A 15478-nucleotide genomic window follows, 5' to 3' on the forward strand; every position below is an offset into this window, starting at 1 on the left:
TACCCTTGGTGTAGAGACTCGCGCATCTCAATGCCGAATATACGGCCTTTACCCATACATTCCTATATGTTACAGCTCTACTCCTAAGTACCAGTCTCGCGTGCACTCGCGCGCGCCTTATCCGAACTCGCGCGCACTTAGGCGCGCCTTACCTATGCACGCGCGCGTTTGTGCGCCTCCTCATAGGTCTTCGCACTATCGTCCGTCCATCCGTCCCATGTCCTTACTGATTCACTGGTGTGTTATTTCTATCTTATCCATTGAACTAATAAAATCTTCGGTCCGACGTCCGCGCTACTTATAGAAAGTTTATTTAAACTTAGTTATAATTAGAGTTGATATGGTTACTCGGTTCAGGAGCGCGCTCGGAAGCGCGCCATCTCCATTCTTAAATACAGAAGGGTTTCCTTTGGTTCTGGTACTTACTTTCCCCTTATCTTTGTGTACTGGAAAGTGTATAGATCACCTCCTCACTTGTTATAAGATCTTATTCTCCTGTCAATCATCCATCTGGGCATTCACTCCTCAATAGGACCTTTCCCTTAACGCTCAAGGCGCGCCTTTGCTTCGCGCGCGCGCATTCTCGAACCTCCCGCTCATGCGCGTTATCTTCTCGCGCCTGTTAGTGCCCGCCTAGCTCATAGAGTTTCCCTCCACTTTATTTCGAGGAACTTCTCTCAGTGGTTGTCCCTTGGGTCGAGTCGTTGTCTCGTATCCCGGTCTTGCTGTTGAGCACCCTTTTGTTTTAAGTGTTTTCACATCTAGTCAAGATTCCTCATCTACATCGGCCCACCCATCTAATTTAATATATGTCTGGGCCCACCCGTGAATGTGATAACAAGTACCTACCCATCTATCTCATACACATCTACCTTAATACACCCATCTGCATAATATCCAACTACCTCAGCCCACCTGTCTACCTAATATTCATGTACATCGGCCCACTCATCTACTCTATATATTCCCTGCATGGGCCCACCCACCTCCATCAGGAATAATTTGCCTCCCGGCCCATCCGTCATAGTTGAGGATATTGTTATCCTGGGCCCATGGTCCACTGGCCCATATCATACAGGATATTATGCACATCCGTTCCCTCGTATTATACGAAGATAGGTCACTGTAATACGTGGATGACCATCATATAATTGATCACTACCATGTAAACAATGAAGAAGATAAACTCAGCAAGAATCCTTTTGTCACTCACCACCTACAGCAGTTCTCAGAGGCCATGGTTTTGGAGGCAGACAGCCCACTTTCACTCAAGCAAGTGCAGTTTCTTGGAATACAGCTTGAGGCTTTGATACTAGTCCACTCTCACAGCATGGAATCCAGACATCTTATTTGGTCTACAGCTTTACAGATTTGTAGACATTTTTTATGCATGAGGATGGTGTACTGTAGCTTATATGTGTACCTGCATGTTGTTCACTGTGGCAGACAAGTCAATGCCAGTAAATGGTGATGAAGGAACAGAGAAGGTAGGTGGGACTTGTTGTAAGTTGTACCAACCATGTCTTTCATGACTGCTAAGATCAAAAGGCATCAGCAATAAAGACCCAAAAGATGATGCAAGGCCATACCAAGCTGGTCTGAGGTGTTGTGCACCCACCCAGTGGACAGTGCATTATCACATGTTCAAGGGACAGCTCACTTCAACTATGAGACATAAAGAGCTATACATATATAGGCGAAGACATTGTGTCATATCCCATATTCCGGACCTACGTCCGATAATATTCCCACACCTCATCCGGACCTTTGGACGCCTTATCCATGTCTCCAGTCCTCTACCCATCCGGATCCCTGCACCTCTGCACATCCACGCATCTCGTCCAGACCATATCCAATCCAGTCCAGTCCAATCTGATATATGATAAGCTACTTAATTCATTTCCTGTGCATATAACGTTAACACAGCCTATCCAGTATTTCCTTGTTCCCGGTATCTCAGTTATACTTACTACCGGTATGCTTACTGATCCATTAACCTATGCTTCATTTCTGACTCACGTTTGACAACTTTGCTTATGCTTCGTACATAGCCTTGGACCTTTGCTTATTGATCTTTCCGATAGTCACTTAGTATATAAACTCCTGTATATGTCCTGTAGTTCCTCAGTCTGAATATCATATTAGTCCTCACACTAGATCTCACTCTAAGTCCTCATATCAGTTCTAGTCTTCCAACTTAGTTGTTATCCATCTCAGGCCTAGGGAGTTTCTCCCTAGGCCGGAGCTCTGCTTATCCAATACTCTGCTCATCCGCTCATCCAATCCTCCATAGTTTCCGGAAGTTCATCCGGATCTTTCCCATGGTCCTCCGGACCTATTCTGCTTCGGACTTTGTCCTTGCAGCCTTTCCTCTGTTTACTTCTACTCAGGACAAGTCCCAAGTAGCCATTATACATATCCGTATCAGGACGAAACCTCATCGTAATTTCCAGAACTTTCTCGCACTCATCTGGAAGTTACTTGCACCCGTCCAGAAAGTCCTTCCGAAGTTTCCCGCGCCTTCGGACGCCTTCAGACTTTCTTTGGACACCAATCTGAAATTAAGGGCACATACTCGGGTAAGGGGCGCAGCGCACAAGCTGAAGCCAAGCCCCTTAGAATCAGTCCTACCCTTTGTGCATGGTCTTAACACATTGTCTCCAAACAGCAGAGCTGTTGCCAGCGACTATCTTGCATATAGGACAGTGAGGTGGAAAGAACCCAGTGGAGATGTCAACTCAGTTTGCTGGAGTCCAGATGAAGTAGTGCAGGTTACAAAGATTTCAGCAGGAGAACACAATCTTAGGGAAATTAAAAGATGTGCTGATAATGATCACACAAAATTACCCTTTATAATTTGATGATTGATTTTCAGTCAAAAATTTTGAAATTCACTGTGCAATTATTTGTTTAATTTTGTCCAGTGGTGCCCCTCATACTCTAATGGATACACTGAATTAAAATTCTTGCATGAACTGCATTTTAAATACAAACACACTTTTGATGTGTGGTAAATTTAAAGCATGTGCTCCACTACAAAGTTAATAGATTTTTTGGCTACAAGATTCAAAATATCAGCACCATAAAGAGTCTATTCAAATCTTGAACAAAGATAGACTTTGGTGAGGGCTAAAATAATAATCCAAGTTTGATTATAATTTTGAATATTGTCCAATACAAAATTCAAACTTCAATTAAGATATGTCGTCAACAAAAACATTGAGAAAAGGGTCAAAAAAACACCAACTTTTGTGCTGGAACAAATCATGATAAAACTTTGTTTACAATCAGTATACAAAGTCAAAAATATATCTGGATTTGTACTGTTCAAAGATTGTTTGAATTATTTAAGTATGGGCTGATGCAATATTTAACTGAGATCAATATTTTTCATCATAAAAAGCCAAAATTTTGTCTAACATTTTAGGTGACACAATCATGAAATTCACTTTAATCTTTTTTAGGATTTTTTCAAGATTTTTCACTGTGAAAAAGTCATCCGGGCTTTCAGTGATTGATAACATATCTTGATTTTCAATGATGTATGTATGCATCGAGGCCTTCTCTAAGTCTGCTAAACCTGTTTGAAGTCTATGGCAAGAGGCACGCGCAATTTCACGACATATTTAATCCGTTTCGACATGGCCGACTAGCTCAGTTGGTTAGAGCGTCGTGCTAATACCAATCTCCTGGTACGCGAAGGTCTTGGGTTCGATCCCCACGTTGGCCATACTTTTTGTTCTACTTTTACGTACTTGATGTCGTCCTCTAAATTGATTTCGCCTGGTAAGCTCCAACGTGACTGACTCCTATGGCAAGAAAACAACCCTGAGCTTGGATGTTTCGCAGACAATATATACCAAAGATTTCATTTTTAGATGAGCTAGAAGGAATAATTAAAGCGATATAAAAATTGACGTTGGTGGATGCTGAAAAGAAATGGTCCAAACTTTGTGGCGCTCAGGCCTTGGGCTGGGAACAAAGCTTATATTTGTGGATGATGGGCTAAATGTAAATCATTAGGATATCAATCATATCATAGACTGAGTATTCGACAGCCAACATCTGACTCGTGATGCCCTGGTCAAGACCACTAATCGGTAAATTGTGCTGCCGTAATTCGTAAAGGACTTCGGCCTTCGAGTCCTTGGTGCACGTCCTGTGCTAGTGAGATGACTGGGTGAGTAAGTAACAGGTAGCAATTGAAATAACAGAGGTTGTCATCTGAGATTCCTAAGAGCTTCATTGACTGTGCTTCGCTCGCCAAGCAGAGCAAGTATCTGCCATCGCTGATCTCGGACCTCCCGATCCTTTAGTAGGATGACATCTTCATCATCCATAATGTCGTTGTCGCCAATAGCTAGGCGCATAGCCGCGGCTGATTTATTCGGCAGCACAGCAGGCGAAATTGTGAATAGGGTATCGAAAGACGATGCAGTGAGAACACGACTATGCGAGTGACGTGTGGATGGAGTTATGGAGGCGATTGCATGCGATGTCGAAGTAAGAGAAAGTGCGTGTGTTATGAGTTGCTTTAGTTTGGCCTGCGTAAAATGTGAGGATTGCATGCCAATACTTCAAGGATGACGGACCTCAAATGCAAGCATCAATAGCGACGCTACGGCTCGTGATGGTGCGCCAAGGTTATGTTGTGCTGCTATGAGATTGACTCTATCCGAAAGATGTTGTAATGTCGGAGCTCTTGAGACCGATGCAAGATTCAATGACAAGCGACTGCCAGGCGGATCTTTGACGGACTAGAATTTCAGTGGTCATGGAAATGTAATGAACCATTATGCGCACCTCCGCGCTCGCCTAACAACAACACTCCTCTATCACATGCTATCTCATCAGTTTCTTTGCGAGGTCTCGGGCGTTCGGTGGGAACAGACTGCAGTGTTCGTATGCGGTCGCGTTCCCGCTTCCCCAGAGACACAGTCCATCGCTTAAGTCTCGACGATCGCAAATTATCATCGTTGTCATCCGGGCCTTGGTAAGGCAACGTTCGGCGACGTTTACGTGGTGGGGGCTTCGATACATCAGGAGGGGGTGTGGGTAGTCGACGGTGGACGGTAAAGTCGAATAACGAGATGATAAGAGAATTGTGCAGCTGGACTAGAGTGATGTCAGTGTCATTGCGAAACACCAAGAGTAATTGCACTTACCTAAATTCGGAGCATCCAGCGCCTGGCGAACGGATTCATCAAATTCTATCCTGGATACCTTACCAGAAACAAACTGGCTGAGTGTTTCAAAGTAGGCTGGGGCCTTCTGCCCCAGAGCAGCATTGAGCTGGTTCTTGATTGTCGACGTCGAGGATAGTGACATTAGTAACTAATGGCTAGCCGTTAGAGCAAACTTGAGTAATTGAGCACACTGAACGCTACGGGTCACTGTGGCGTCTCGCTGAGTTTCAAATCCTCGTGAGTACCCCTTCCCCCCGCCACTCAACAATTATAGCTTGTCCAGACCGTGTCATCTAGCTCCCAAGTCAGTGCATACAGCAGCGTGCACCCTCCACCGTACCAAACTCTACTCGTCCGCCATCTTCGCGCGTTCTCTCCGGTGATTGAGGGCGCACTTTAACATTTTGGCGCCCACACTCTCGTATGGCTATTACAATCGACGTTTTCGCCAAGGCCCGCCAAACTCATTCTACATCATCCTGCCGACAATGCCGGACACGTTGTCACCGAGTTATTTCGCATCGACTATCAGGCCTCAACCCCATATTTCCCTGAATTGTACTGCTCATATGTTGCCGGCACCATTATCTAAAACATGAGCCTGCGCTGGACTACCCCTATCAGCGCTTCAAGCTTCAGCCATCGATATCACCCCGGCACTCGCGTACAACAACGATGACTTAGACATGACATGTCGTCCATTTCGGGATCCTTCGTTAAAGCCAAGAGACATGACTCCTTGTCTTCAGTGATCAAATTTTCTTCTGTCTTGTACTATTTACTATAACCGTCCGTGCCAAGATCTCATAGATACAAGCAAGCAGCGGCTGGTATTGGCACTACATGTGAACCCATTCGCACGAATGTCACCGATATCTGGCGCGGCGATGAATCCGTCGTATCGCCATTTTTTTTCCGTTTGGATATCTGGAAGAGCAACAATGCTGTAACTCAAGAGGTCGCAATAACACCCACAACACCCTTTAGTTAGCAACTCTCGACTATGAAGCGAATGCAGTGCGAGATGAAAGCGAGATGGAAGCGAGATAACGCGTTAGTTCGCTTGCCTAGTGAGCGCTCAAACGGCAGCACGGAGTACTTTGAAAGATTCCTGTGTTTAAATGCGGGTAAGACTAGTACTTCTCGTACGGTAGGATGCTATCAATGGGGATTTCAACATGATCTGGACCTGGCTGGAGCACCCTTCGAATGTAATGTAATTTCAAGGTCAGTTTCCCCGCTGTGTCTGCTGATCAGAAGCGAAGATACATCACTCACATGTCCTCCATTTGTGCCAGTACTAGTGGCTCGAAGTTTGATGAAGATGCCATGCATCTTCATTACATAATCATTATGAGTATTATGCACACGTTTCAATTATGTCGGAGGTCTAATTTAATTTGAGCTTCGTGTTGATCCAAATTAGGCTGTCTTCCACTACGCAATGCAGGCCGGGGTACACGGGGGAAACGGTGAGCCATGACGTGATAAAACAATGAAAGAATGTAAAAATCTGAACCGGTCTCCTATGTAATGCATAGGCGCTTATAAAATGCCGCGATATCTACTACTAGTGGTATCTGCGACTAGTGACGCCATCTTGTTTCCTTAGACGGTATGTGACTCCTTCTTTGGACCGCGCTCTGATGGATCACATCCATCAAGGGTCGGTGCCCATTCTCGGTTCTCAATCCAGAATGTACCAGTCCATGGCATACGGAACGTCTGAATCTGATTATTACGACGCAAAGACCTCGCAATCAGCGTAACGCACCCTAAAGGACTCCTCGGTTCGCTGATAGTCAGTCCACGAACAATCGACAGTTCGCCACCTCGTGCCTGTCTCCACTCCGCAGCATGCCGGGCGCGAAGCTCTACAATAAGTCAAACACTACGCCGGATCAAAGCATTGCTGTGTGGTACGTGGACCTTATAAGAAAACCCAATCGAGGATTTTAGTCCACAACACACCCGCTGGCTGAGAGATCCTTCTTCAATTCACAAACCTTTAAAGCGACTTATTTACTATCATGATTCCTGTATGTTTATGTTTTTTGTATCGTTGAGTTGGTTCACCACTGACGACACTAATATTGTTTTGTGTTGCAGCATCTTGCAGATGGTGCAGGATCCCAGGATCCAGCTGATTCAGTACGTCCCTGATCGCACCAGCTTTGATTCGGACTTCCATTTTGATTTGCTCTACAGCAGGTCAATGGTAATGTCCATGCAGGCCGCGCCAATTCAGATGATCCAGTGCGTCACTCACTGCAGCAGCTTTCGAATTCTAACCCAAGTCACTCTACCGTAGGGTAATACCTGTGCTTGCAGTATGGTACGCACCGCTACTGTGTTATCAGTCTATCTCGCCGATACAAAGTTTAGGGAAATACTGGCAAACACTCCATAGCCCAAGGAATTCATGCATCGATCGACTACAATGACGAGCCGGATCACTCGGACAACCACACTGACAAGGACCCAGATGCTAGTTACGACACTGATTTCTGGTCCGAGGAAGAATATGTCGAAGCTACCAAGGAAATGCAGAATATTTGCAAAAACTCGAAGCATGTTTCGCAGTTTTTGCGTTTTGGTAAAGCGTTCATTTGACCATTACATCACAGCATTGAAGTATTATGTTAAAGGTGGCGCTGGTTATAATCTCAGTGTCTCTCACCAATTCGAGAGCAGCTCTGAAGTAGCTCGCTGCGCAGTTCAACCTGGTAACATTGATGACTTGAAAAAGATCGTCAGTGCTCGATTTCTGACTGGATTTTGTCCGATTAAATGTTGTTTAGATGAAAGTCTTCATGACTTATGATAAAGTGAAATTTGCGGTGCGTATTTTATTATCAGTTCTCACCATTTCATGACTTTACTACGTAGGTCAAAGGGGGTGGACATTCCACCAATCCTGGATTCAGTTCCACTACAGGCATCCAAATCTCCATGGCCAACTTCAATGAACTCGAATATAACAGCAAAACCCAGAATCTGCGCATTGGGGCGGGATGTCTCTTCGATGAGGTCTACAAGGAAATAGCCCAGTATAAGCGAAACATCGTCGGCGGGGCCACCGCTGCTGGAGTCGGAGTAGCTGGTTGGCTATTGGGTGGTGGTTACTCCCTCTTGACCAACCAGCACGGTCTTGGAATAGACAATCTAGTCGAGGTTCAAGTCGTCTTGTGCAACGGTGAATCAGTGAAGGCATCCGCTGAACGCAATAGTGACCTTTTCTTTGCTATAAGAGTGAGTCTATCAAATACACAGGTATAATCTTAGTCCTTACGGAAATAGGGGGGCGGAAACAACTTCGGCATTGTTACTTCGTTCACTGTCAAAACCTATCCACTTGGGCCTATCTACGTCAGTGTCAACGTGTTTTTACGGTGTCTTTCATGCTGATCTCGTGTAAAAAAAATTAGCGGAACATGTTGACGTTTCCAATAGACAAGGCCGCAAAGGTGAAGGAAGCAATTATGAACTTCATCGATAAGTGCAAAGACAAGAAGGCAGCGATCGTTGGTGCATACAGACATTTCTGCATCCGTGGAGAGCGGGAGGTATGTCCAACTCTTGAGGTTTACTGCGCACTGACATTGACTGTCGATACAAGGACAAGATTACTGTTGACCTTTTCTATGACGGGCCGCTTCCTTCTGACAATCCTTTTGAGGAGCTCCTCGAGCTTTCTGACGATAAATGGATTCATCACGAGGACCACGACGAAGCGGACAAAAAGCTTGCTGAAAACTTTGCATTCATGGACCAGCTTTTTTCCCACATTCATGATCCATCCCGCGTCTCTGCACCGCCGTCGCACCGTCAAGTTGATGGGTCACAACTCTCTTTGCAGACGTACGCGAAGAATCCCCCTAAATCTGGTGTCGGAGAAGAGAATGTTAGGTATGTTATAAAACAATTTCTTTGACGTTCGGCTCACTCACATCCCTGCAGGGCGCGTTGGGGGACTGTGATGGTTTCGCACTTCACCCCAAAGCTCTTGGATGAGATCGATGTCCAATCGAAGGTATGATCATCCTTAGCATCCAAATGTCTCAATATCTTTCTCATCGCTCTTATTCTCAGCTCGCTGCCAGCAAGCTGAAGGAATACGAGGGAAAGACAGCCGTCGTCGATATTTGGCCATTCCTACCGTCCATGTTTGACACAAGCACTTCCGCTGCCTGGCCGCACGAAAGAGGCCGGCCGAATGGTCCGTTGCTCGCCTGTTTCCAATGGGAAGGAGAGAGCAACGATAGTTTCTGGATCGGGATGATGAAGCAGATCCTGCAGTCTATTCAAAAGGTGGCGGAGGCAGAGGGGTGCACTAATGACAAGTTGCCAAAGTATTGCAACACCTCGCTCGCCGATACTCCAGTCCAGGACATCTACAAGGAACATTTGCCAAAGCTTATAGCAATCCGCGCAAAATACGATCCTAACAACATGATGGGGAGAACTGGTGGATTTAGAATTCCTTTGGCGTTGTAGGCGTTCATGCTCGGCGCGCAAATTACCGATGAAACCTATCGCTTTCCGTACCGCGTTGCTTGTGTCCGCGAACACTTTGTGTAATTTTAGTTTCACTATGGACCAGTGTTTGTCTAACAGACGAGTATTCAATGTATCAATGAAGTTAACCTGTGCTTTGACTGTGGAATGGCTTCTACATAGAAGGAGGATGGTCATGAAGATTGTAAGACAAACGGCGACAGTTCCCTGCGGGCAATATGAGGCTTACTCGGAGCTGCTAAATATTTTGAGATTGCCGCGACGCAGGACATCATTCGTCCGACGCTCGAATATCTAACCTGATATGACCGCGGTGTACATACTACATTTGATCTCGTAAAAGCTTAGGACTCGAACAGCATCGTGGGAAACAGGACCTTCCAAAGTTCTGTCATCGTCCCACCAATATTAGTCGTCCACGCTTTCCACAACTGATCATTTGCTGGCAGTGGAATATTCTAGTACTCATCGTCTGTAGTTTTGAAGGATAAACACCAGATGTTCACATGGATCGCCCGGTGACCTCCAAGCCACGGGGAATCTGTCGATACTACAAAACCCCCAGGGGCTGCTACGCTGGTGATGATTGCAAGTTCCTCCACGGTGCTGAAGAAAAGCTTACCCCGTACGACAAATCCAAGGTGTGCAGATACTACATTCAAGGCAAGCAAGGTACAGTTTGATGATAACGTGGTGTAACTGACCGAATTTCAGGACATTGCACTCGGGGTACTCGGTGTTGGTTTCGTCATGAACTTGTGAAGGAGCCTGTTGATGAGGAGCTAAAGCACTTGGATGAAAATATGTGTAACATATGCATGGAGAAACCTCAAACATACGGTCTTCTAAGCGAGTCACTATCTTGGCTTTTGAACGTTTTCTGACATCGTCCCCCAGTTGGCTGCGGCCATGTATTCTGTCTTCAGGTCGATCCTATCATTATCTTTCTTTCTATGCACAAACTCACACTGTCATGCAGTGTATTCGCCAGTGGCGAGAGCCACAAGGAAAGTCGCCGGACATGGTGATGTCAGGAGTAATAAAACGCTGTCCTTACTGCCGCAGTCCATCGCGTTTCATCACACCTTCCACGCATTTCTTCCCTCATGATCACCCACGCAAGCAGGAGATAATAGATAGTTACAAGAATAGTATGGCTCGCGTTCCATGCAAGTCAGTACGATCTCTCTATATTCCTCTCGCCGGCCTGATCACAGTCATGTAGATATTTCGTCGAAACATCAGCTTCTGGCAAGCCATGTTGTCCATTTGGTCTCGATTGCTTCTACCAACATCTCAATCCTGATGGTACACGACACGTTTTCCAATATGGAGCAAATCACTTTATGAAGGTATAGCGTCATCTGCATGTTGTACTTTTATATTTATGTCTTCTCAGGTATTTAGGAGACAACAACGGCAGCGCGGCCGTACGTTTATTGGGTCTGCTTCAGAAGCAGATCTCGCAGATCGCCTTAGGCTTCTGCAGAGCATCCTCGGAGACCCAACGAATAATCTACATGTCACCCTCAGTTTCGTCCGACGACATCTTCCAGCGCTATTGAATGGCATGGATGCGGAGTCTGGTGCAGCCACAGATACTCTAATGGAAGATGACGACGAAGACCATCAGTCCTTCGAATTACTGGTGAGCCTTTTCAAGATCACTTAGTTGCATGACATGTGTATGTTTAGTAGCTTTGACTCTACCATAGGCGGAGAGTATAGCTACAGAGCAGTCACTAGAAATTGCGCATTTTGCGGCTCCTGTTACCATCGTATCCCTCGCTGTCGAGGAAAGTCCACATCCACCTGTCGAAAGTCTTGTAACAGTACCCACTGCTTCAATACCACCTAGGGCTAGGAGTACATCTCCAATCGTGGGATCCTCAACAACACATCCGGTGCCTTTTAGGCCATCATCCTCTGCGGAGGTTTCTGGGCCACTTTCTCACAGCTTCCTTCCCTGGGCAATGCCCCGCACACCGTCCCCCCGTCCCTCATCTGTCTCCCCAGCCTCCGTGACATCTACCGTTCAGCAATCAAATACGTCCAGGTTCAGTACCGTACTGAACTCCCGCAGTCGGGAGACCATGGTTATTGACATCTCGGACGAGGACGAAGAGGACGAAGCAGAGGAGAATGACATGTTACATCCTCTCAACATCGACGATGACGATGACAATGATAACGACACTTACCTATCATCTACACTTACAAGTACTATGCCTGACCCACCAGAGAGCAACGAGTCGTTAGTGGTGTCTTCGGGAGCTGCTGAAGCACCAGCAGACTGTACGGAGGAGCAGACGACGCCGACTGGCCGACCGCAATGCGAACACGATGCGGATCCTCCATTTGTCACTGATGGCAGAGGCAGAGTAGTGTGGAGCAGGACTGTACGTGGTCCATCTCATGCTCAGGCTCAAGTGGAGGCTCGTGAGCGACGCTGCTCGAATTCTGCTATCAAAGCTCGACGTCAGACATCTGAGACTGCAGCAGCTGCGACAGATGGACGAGGTCGTGTTGTTTCGACAGGACAAGAGGGATCTGAAGTCAATAGCAGGACCAGTGGCACGGAGACGGAGACCGGGGCAGAATAATAACACGTAAAAATGTGAAGTGTTGTAGTTGTATATCATATCCTTGTGTGTATCTATAAGCCTGTAGTACAGCATTTCCAACAAATGCGTATTGGGTATCGAGAAGTGGAAAAACATTTGTTCACAGCAAAATAGTTATTAGGTGCGGGCGTAAAGACTCCCGACACCAACGATAGCAAAACAAAAAATAATGGTTCACGGTAAATCACTTTCATCCACATTCAATATAAACTTGGTGTAGAAACGAACACCTTCATTCAAGCTGTCTGCACGGAAAGCTAGGTTTAGGAACTGCATCAGCAAGGAAAACAACGCAACACTACAACGCTTGCCTTCATTGACAGTGTGTTCTCCATTGAAACGATCCGTGTCAAAGGACGGCGAGAAGCGGAAAATATGCTTGGTCAAATTCCAGTAGAATTGTGTGTCTGAGACTACGTGAAGGGATGATTTGTTATGAGTAGATCACAGCTGCTCACCAGTGTTGCCTGGTTGATACCATTCATTAGAATCGTACAGTACAAACCAGTCAACCAACGTACCAATTGATAGAGAGGGTACAACCACGACCTTGCTGCTGTTGCGGGTGGGGGAGCTCTCAAAAGCAGCTTTAATGCTTCCTTGCAAGAGTGCCCAAGGACCATACCCGGTGGGCGTCACGGGCGAAGGTTCCAAAGCTGTCCCGAGGAAGTCAGACAGAACGACTTGACCGGCACCACCACGAGTCATGTTGCTACCAAATGCGACGAGTGCGAGGTCATACTTGGTTGCCAATGGGGTCAAAAGGTCGATCATGTGCTGCTGCAACTCAGCAACAGAACTAAAAGTAAGAAGTGAACAAAGTCCTAGAAATCATACAAAAGAAGTAAGACCTATGCTCTGCGATGCGGTGATTCACTACTGCGCTAGCACGCTCTGGGAGAGCGTTGACTTTCACGCCACCTTCAATGAGATCTACTGCTTGTGTGGTCCCAAGCATTGCTTTGTACAGGGGATCCGAAGCCAGAAGTCGCTCTTGAAGCACCTTCAGAGCTGCATCATCTGCAACCGCTTTTCTTGCGAGCTTTCGCAAGTCTTTGGGGTACGCTGGATCGTAGGCCGCAAGGCACTGCGTAGTCGCAAACGGGGTTCCTCTTCGGGAAAGGCTGGCTTGGTGCGGGTTATCTTCCACCGCTGCTATGAAGCGGGAGAGGAGACCAATGCTCTGTACAGTATTGCTGATCAGCTATTAGTAAGAAAGCGTGGCAATCAACGCGCACCGTATGAGAAGGTGGTACACTCGAATGACCACCCAGAGTTGAAACAGTGATCTTCACATCAAGATATCCCTTCTCAGATATCGAGGGAGTCGCAAAAACAATGCCACCCATGTCCGTGTAAAGATCTAACGCAAAGTTGAGTTGTACCACTTTGCAACATTGAGTCTACGTACCTCCTTCGTCAAGAAGCAAGGCAAAAGAATCGCGCCCATACGTTTCTTCCAAGTATCGAGCAAGATGACCAGCACCCTGATGCTACCTATCAATAATGGAGCTTGTATGTAGAGGTTTTACTGACCTCTATGCCTTTGGACTCTTCGTCGAATCCATACGAAAGTATAAGGGTGCGTGCAGGAGAGAAACCTTGCTTTAACAAGGAATCGATGGCTAGCAATTGTCGTATCAAGTCGCCTTTGTCATCGCAGGTACCACGACCCCATATCCACGTGCCTGTGATGATACAAATGTAAGTAGCACCTCGTGGGGCTCAAAATTTGCCTACCGTCATAGTACCCTGAATACGGATCGTGCTTCCACTCTTCAACTGTTTGTTCTTCAACTGGTACAACATCTGGAACGACGTCAATCGAGATTCAGTAGAACGTTCAAAAGAGAATAACTTACCTTGATGAGCGGCCAAGATGTAAGGCTTTGCAGGAGTCGATCCCTGCCAGTGAAAAACCAGACCATATGTGTTGACTTTGGTGACATTTAGGGACTCGTAACTAGAATTAAATAAAAATGAGCTATAAAACATCAACAGACTTGAAGAACACGACGTACATGCGAGGAAACGAGGCTTCAAGAACTCGATGAAGTTCTGCGAATGTATCCCATCGACTATCCTCACCGACCAGTCCATTATCGTCGTATGATTCGGTCCTAAGAGCGCGTCCATGTTTCCACAGTGATATGCAACATTAGGACTTACGGTACACGGACTGCATCTCCGAGGGCCTGAATAGCTCTTTGCTTGAAGTCTTCTGAGTTGTACGCCACATTTAAGTCTTCGCTGAGCCCACGATACTTAGTCGGATGTAAAGCCGTCCACTGGGGGCATGTGGTAGAATTAACGCCCGGAGATAGCAACTCTGCAAGCCCATTACAATGACCTGCAAGCCAAAAACGAGGAAGATAGCAGATTGGAAAGAAAGCGGAGTCGCAGAACGTATAGAGCACTAGTGAAATGATTACCAGGCTGTACATCAGCACTCGAAATGTAAGCCAGCGACCTAGACCAGCCACTTTCATGCCAGTGCTTCCTCGGTGTTCTGCCATTGGTGGGACGACATACATCTAAATGTGCGGGCGCCATATGCGAGGTATGATGACTCTTGGGAAAGTTTGATGCATTATATGCGCGATGGCAATTAATTAAGTATAGCCTCTCGGTTCACTGACTCAATTCAATACTAGGCTGACGGTAAATACGTGATCGACGGAACCGAGAGTTTTATTTTGCAAGAACGTGACCTCGAACGCGTCTTTCCTCAGTCTGGCACTGCTCAGTACAGGCCTCAGGCTTGCGTCACCGTGCTTTCATTTTTTCCATGCATGCGTACGCCGTGCGATGACTCCATCATCTATGTAAATGAAGAAAAAACTCGCTCCCTCGAAGTCATCGTATTTCTCCAAAACGACGGTCTTCGACTCTTGCCTAATACTCCGAGTCTGAGCAGGTAATGTACTGCCTGACGCTGGATCTTAACTCGGCTTGCCAGTGCAGATTTACCAAAAGGTTGATTTGGATTCCTTAGCCTAACTGAGGCCATATACTATGCCGAGCTCTTATACTCACAGCATAGCATCCGATGGTAGGGGTGACATGGAACGGCGGAGACCCGTGAAGGGGATGAATCATAACACGGCAGACATTCCTTGTGAGGCTCATCTATGTATATCGATCCTTACT

At 46.4% G+C, this 15478-nt stretch overlaps 5 protein-coding genes and 1 non-coding gene across 6 annotated transcripts; 4 read left to right on the top strand and 2 right to left on the bottom strand.

The window, feature by feature from the left end:
- The first annotated feature begins 3643 nt into the window (after positions 1-3643).
- F5891DRAFT_t5 lies at positions 3644-3730 on the top strand. The gene has a single exon. It is a non-coding gene; the product is annotated as a tRNA-Ile (tRNA).
- A 111-nt stretch (positions 3731-3841) lies between these two features.
- F5891DRAFT_1273493 (transcriptional regulator of RNA polII, SAGA, subunit-domain-containing protein) lies at positions 3842-5411 on the bottom strand. The gene is made up of 4 exons (XM_041370140.1): positions 5166-5411; positions 4804-5115; positions 4593-4747; positions 3842-4544 (listed from the first exon to the last, which is right to left on the bottom strand). Exons 1-4 carry the CDS (start codon positions 5326-5328, stop codon positions 4221-4223), a joined length of 954 nt encoding a protein of 317 aa, XP_041233327.1. The 5' UTR covers positions 5329-5411; the 3' UTR covers positions 3842-4220.
- A 1805-nt stretch (positions 5412-7216) lies between these two features.
- On the top strand, positions 7217-9683 carry F5891DRAFT_1180783 (uncharacterized protein; the record flags this gene model as incomplete). The annotated part of the gene is made up of 13 exons (XM_041365979.1): positions 7217-7225; positions 7296-7337; positions 7395-7442; positions 7498-7521; positions 7572-7782; positions 7835-7938; positions 7988-8026; positions 8076-8438; positions 8487-8555; positions 8615-8752; positions 8806-9095; positions 9147-9219; positions 9279-9683. The coding sequence occupies 13 exons, from the start codon at positions 7217-7219 to the stop codon at positions 9681-9683; spliced, it is 1815 nt and encodes a 604-aa protein (XP_041233328.1).
- Positions 9684-10069: 386 nt separating this feature from the next.
- F5891DRAFT_212322 (uncharacterized protein) lies at positions 10070-11543 on the top strand. The gene is made up of 7 exons (XM_041370920.1): positions 10070-10367; positions 10419-10553; positions 10602-10630; positions 10684-10877; positions 10930-11056; positions 11104-11352; positions 11403-11543. Exons 1-7 carry the CDS (start codon positions 10211-10213, stop codon positions 11406-11408), a joined length of 897 nt encoding a protein of 298 aa, XP_041233329.1. The 5' UTR covers positions 10070-10210; the 3' UTR covers positions 11409-11543.
- Positions 11544-12034: 491 nt separating this feature from the next.
- On the top strand, positions 12035-12244 carry F5891DRAFT_924743 (uncharacterized protein; the record flags this gene model as incomplete). Its single annotated transcript, XM_041373852.1, has 1 exon — positions 12035-12244. A coding segment is annotated over one exon (210 nt), but the record flags the coding sequence as incomplete, so codon positions are not given.
- A 258-nt stretch (positions 12245-12502) lies between these two features.
- F5891DRAFT_938577 (uncharacterized protein) lies at positions 12503-14772 on the bottom strand (the record flags this gene model as incomplete). The annotated part of the gene is made up of 11 exons (XM_041374173.1): positions 12503-12585; positions 12634-12741; positions 12850-13127; positions 13180-13511; positions 13567-13691; positions 13740-13815; positions 13865-14016; positions 14069-14137; positions 14191-14291; positions 14350-14448; positions 14498-14772. 11 exons carry the CDS (start codon positions 14770-14772, stop codon positions 12503-12505), a joined length of 1698 nt encoding a protein of 565 aa, XP_041233331.1.
- Between the last annotated feature and the right edge of the window lie 706 nt (positions 14773-15478).

Source organism: Suillus fuscotomentosus (genome assembly GCF_016647785.1).
Source record: "Suillus fuscotomentosus strain FC203 chromosome Unknown F5891scaffold_2, whole genome shotgun sequence".
NCBI lineage: Eukaryota > Fungi > Basidiomycota > Agaricomycetes > Boletales > Suillaceae > Suillus > Suillus fuscotomentosus.

Bases quoted from the DNA above. Each gene is read 5' to 3' on its own strand.
- F5891DRAFT_1273493 (XM_041370140.1), bottom strand. From the start codon at position 5,328: ATGTCACTATCCTCGACGTCGACAATCAAGAACCAGCTCAATGCTGCT. The intron at 5,116-5,165 runs GTAAGTGCAATT...ACATCACTCTAG, and splicing joins GCTGGATGCTCCGAATTTAG to TCCAGCTGCACAATTCTCTT. The intron at 4,748-4,803 runs GTGCGCATAATG...AGTCCGTCAAAG, and splicing joins GTTGTTAGGCGAGCGCGGAG to ATCCGCCTGGCAGTCGCTTG.
- F5891DRAFT_212322 (XM_041370920.1), top strand. From the start codon at position 10,211: ATGGATCGCCCGGTGACCTCCAAGCCACGGGGAATCTGTCGATACTAC. The intron at 10,878-10,929 runs GTCAGTACGATC...ACAGTCATGTAG, and splicing joins ATGGCTCGCGTTCCATGCAA to ATATTTCGTCGAAACATCAG. The intron at 11,057-11,103 runs GTATAGCGTCAT...ATGTCTTCTCAG, and splicing joins GAGCAAATCACTTTATGAAG to GTATTTAGGAGACAACAACG.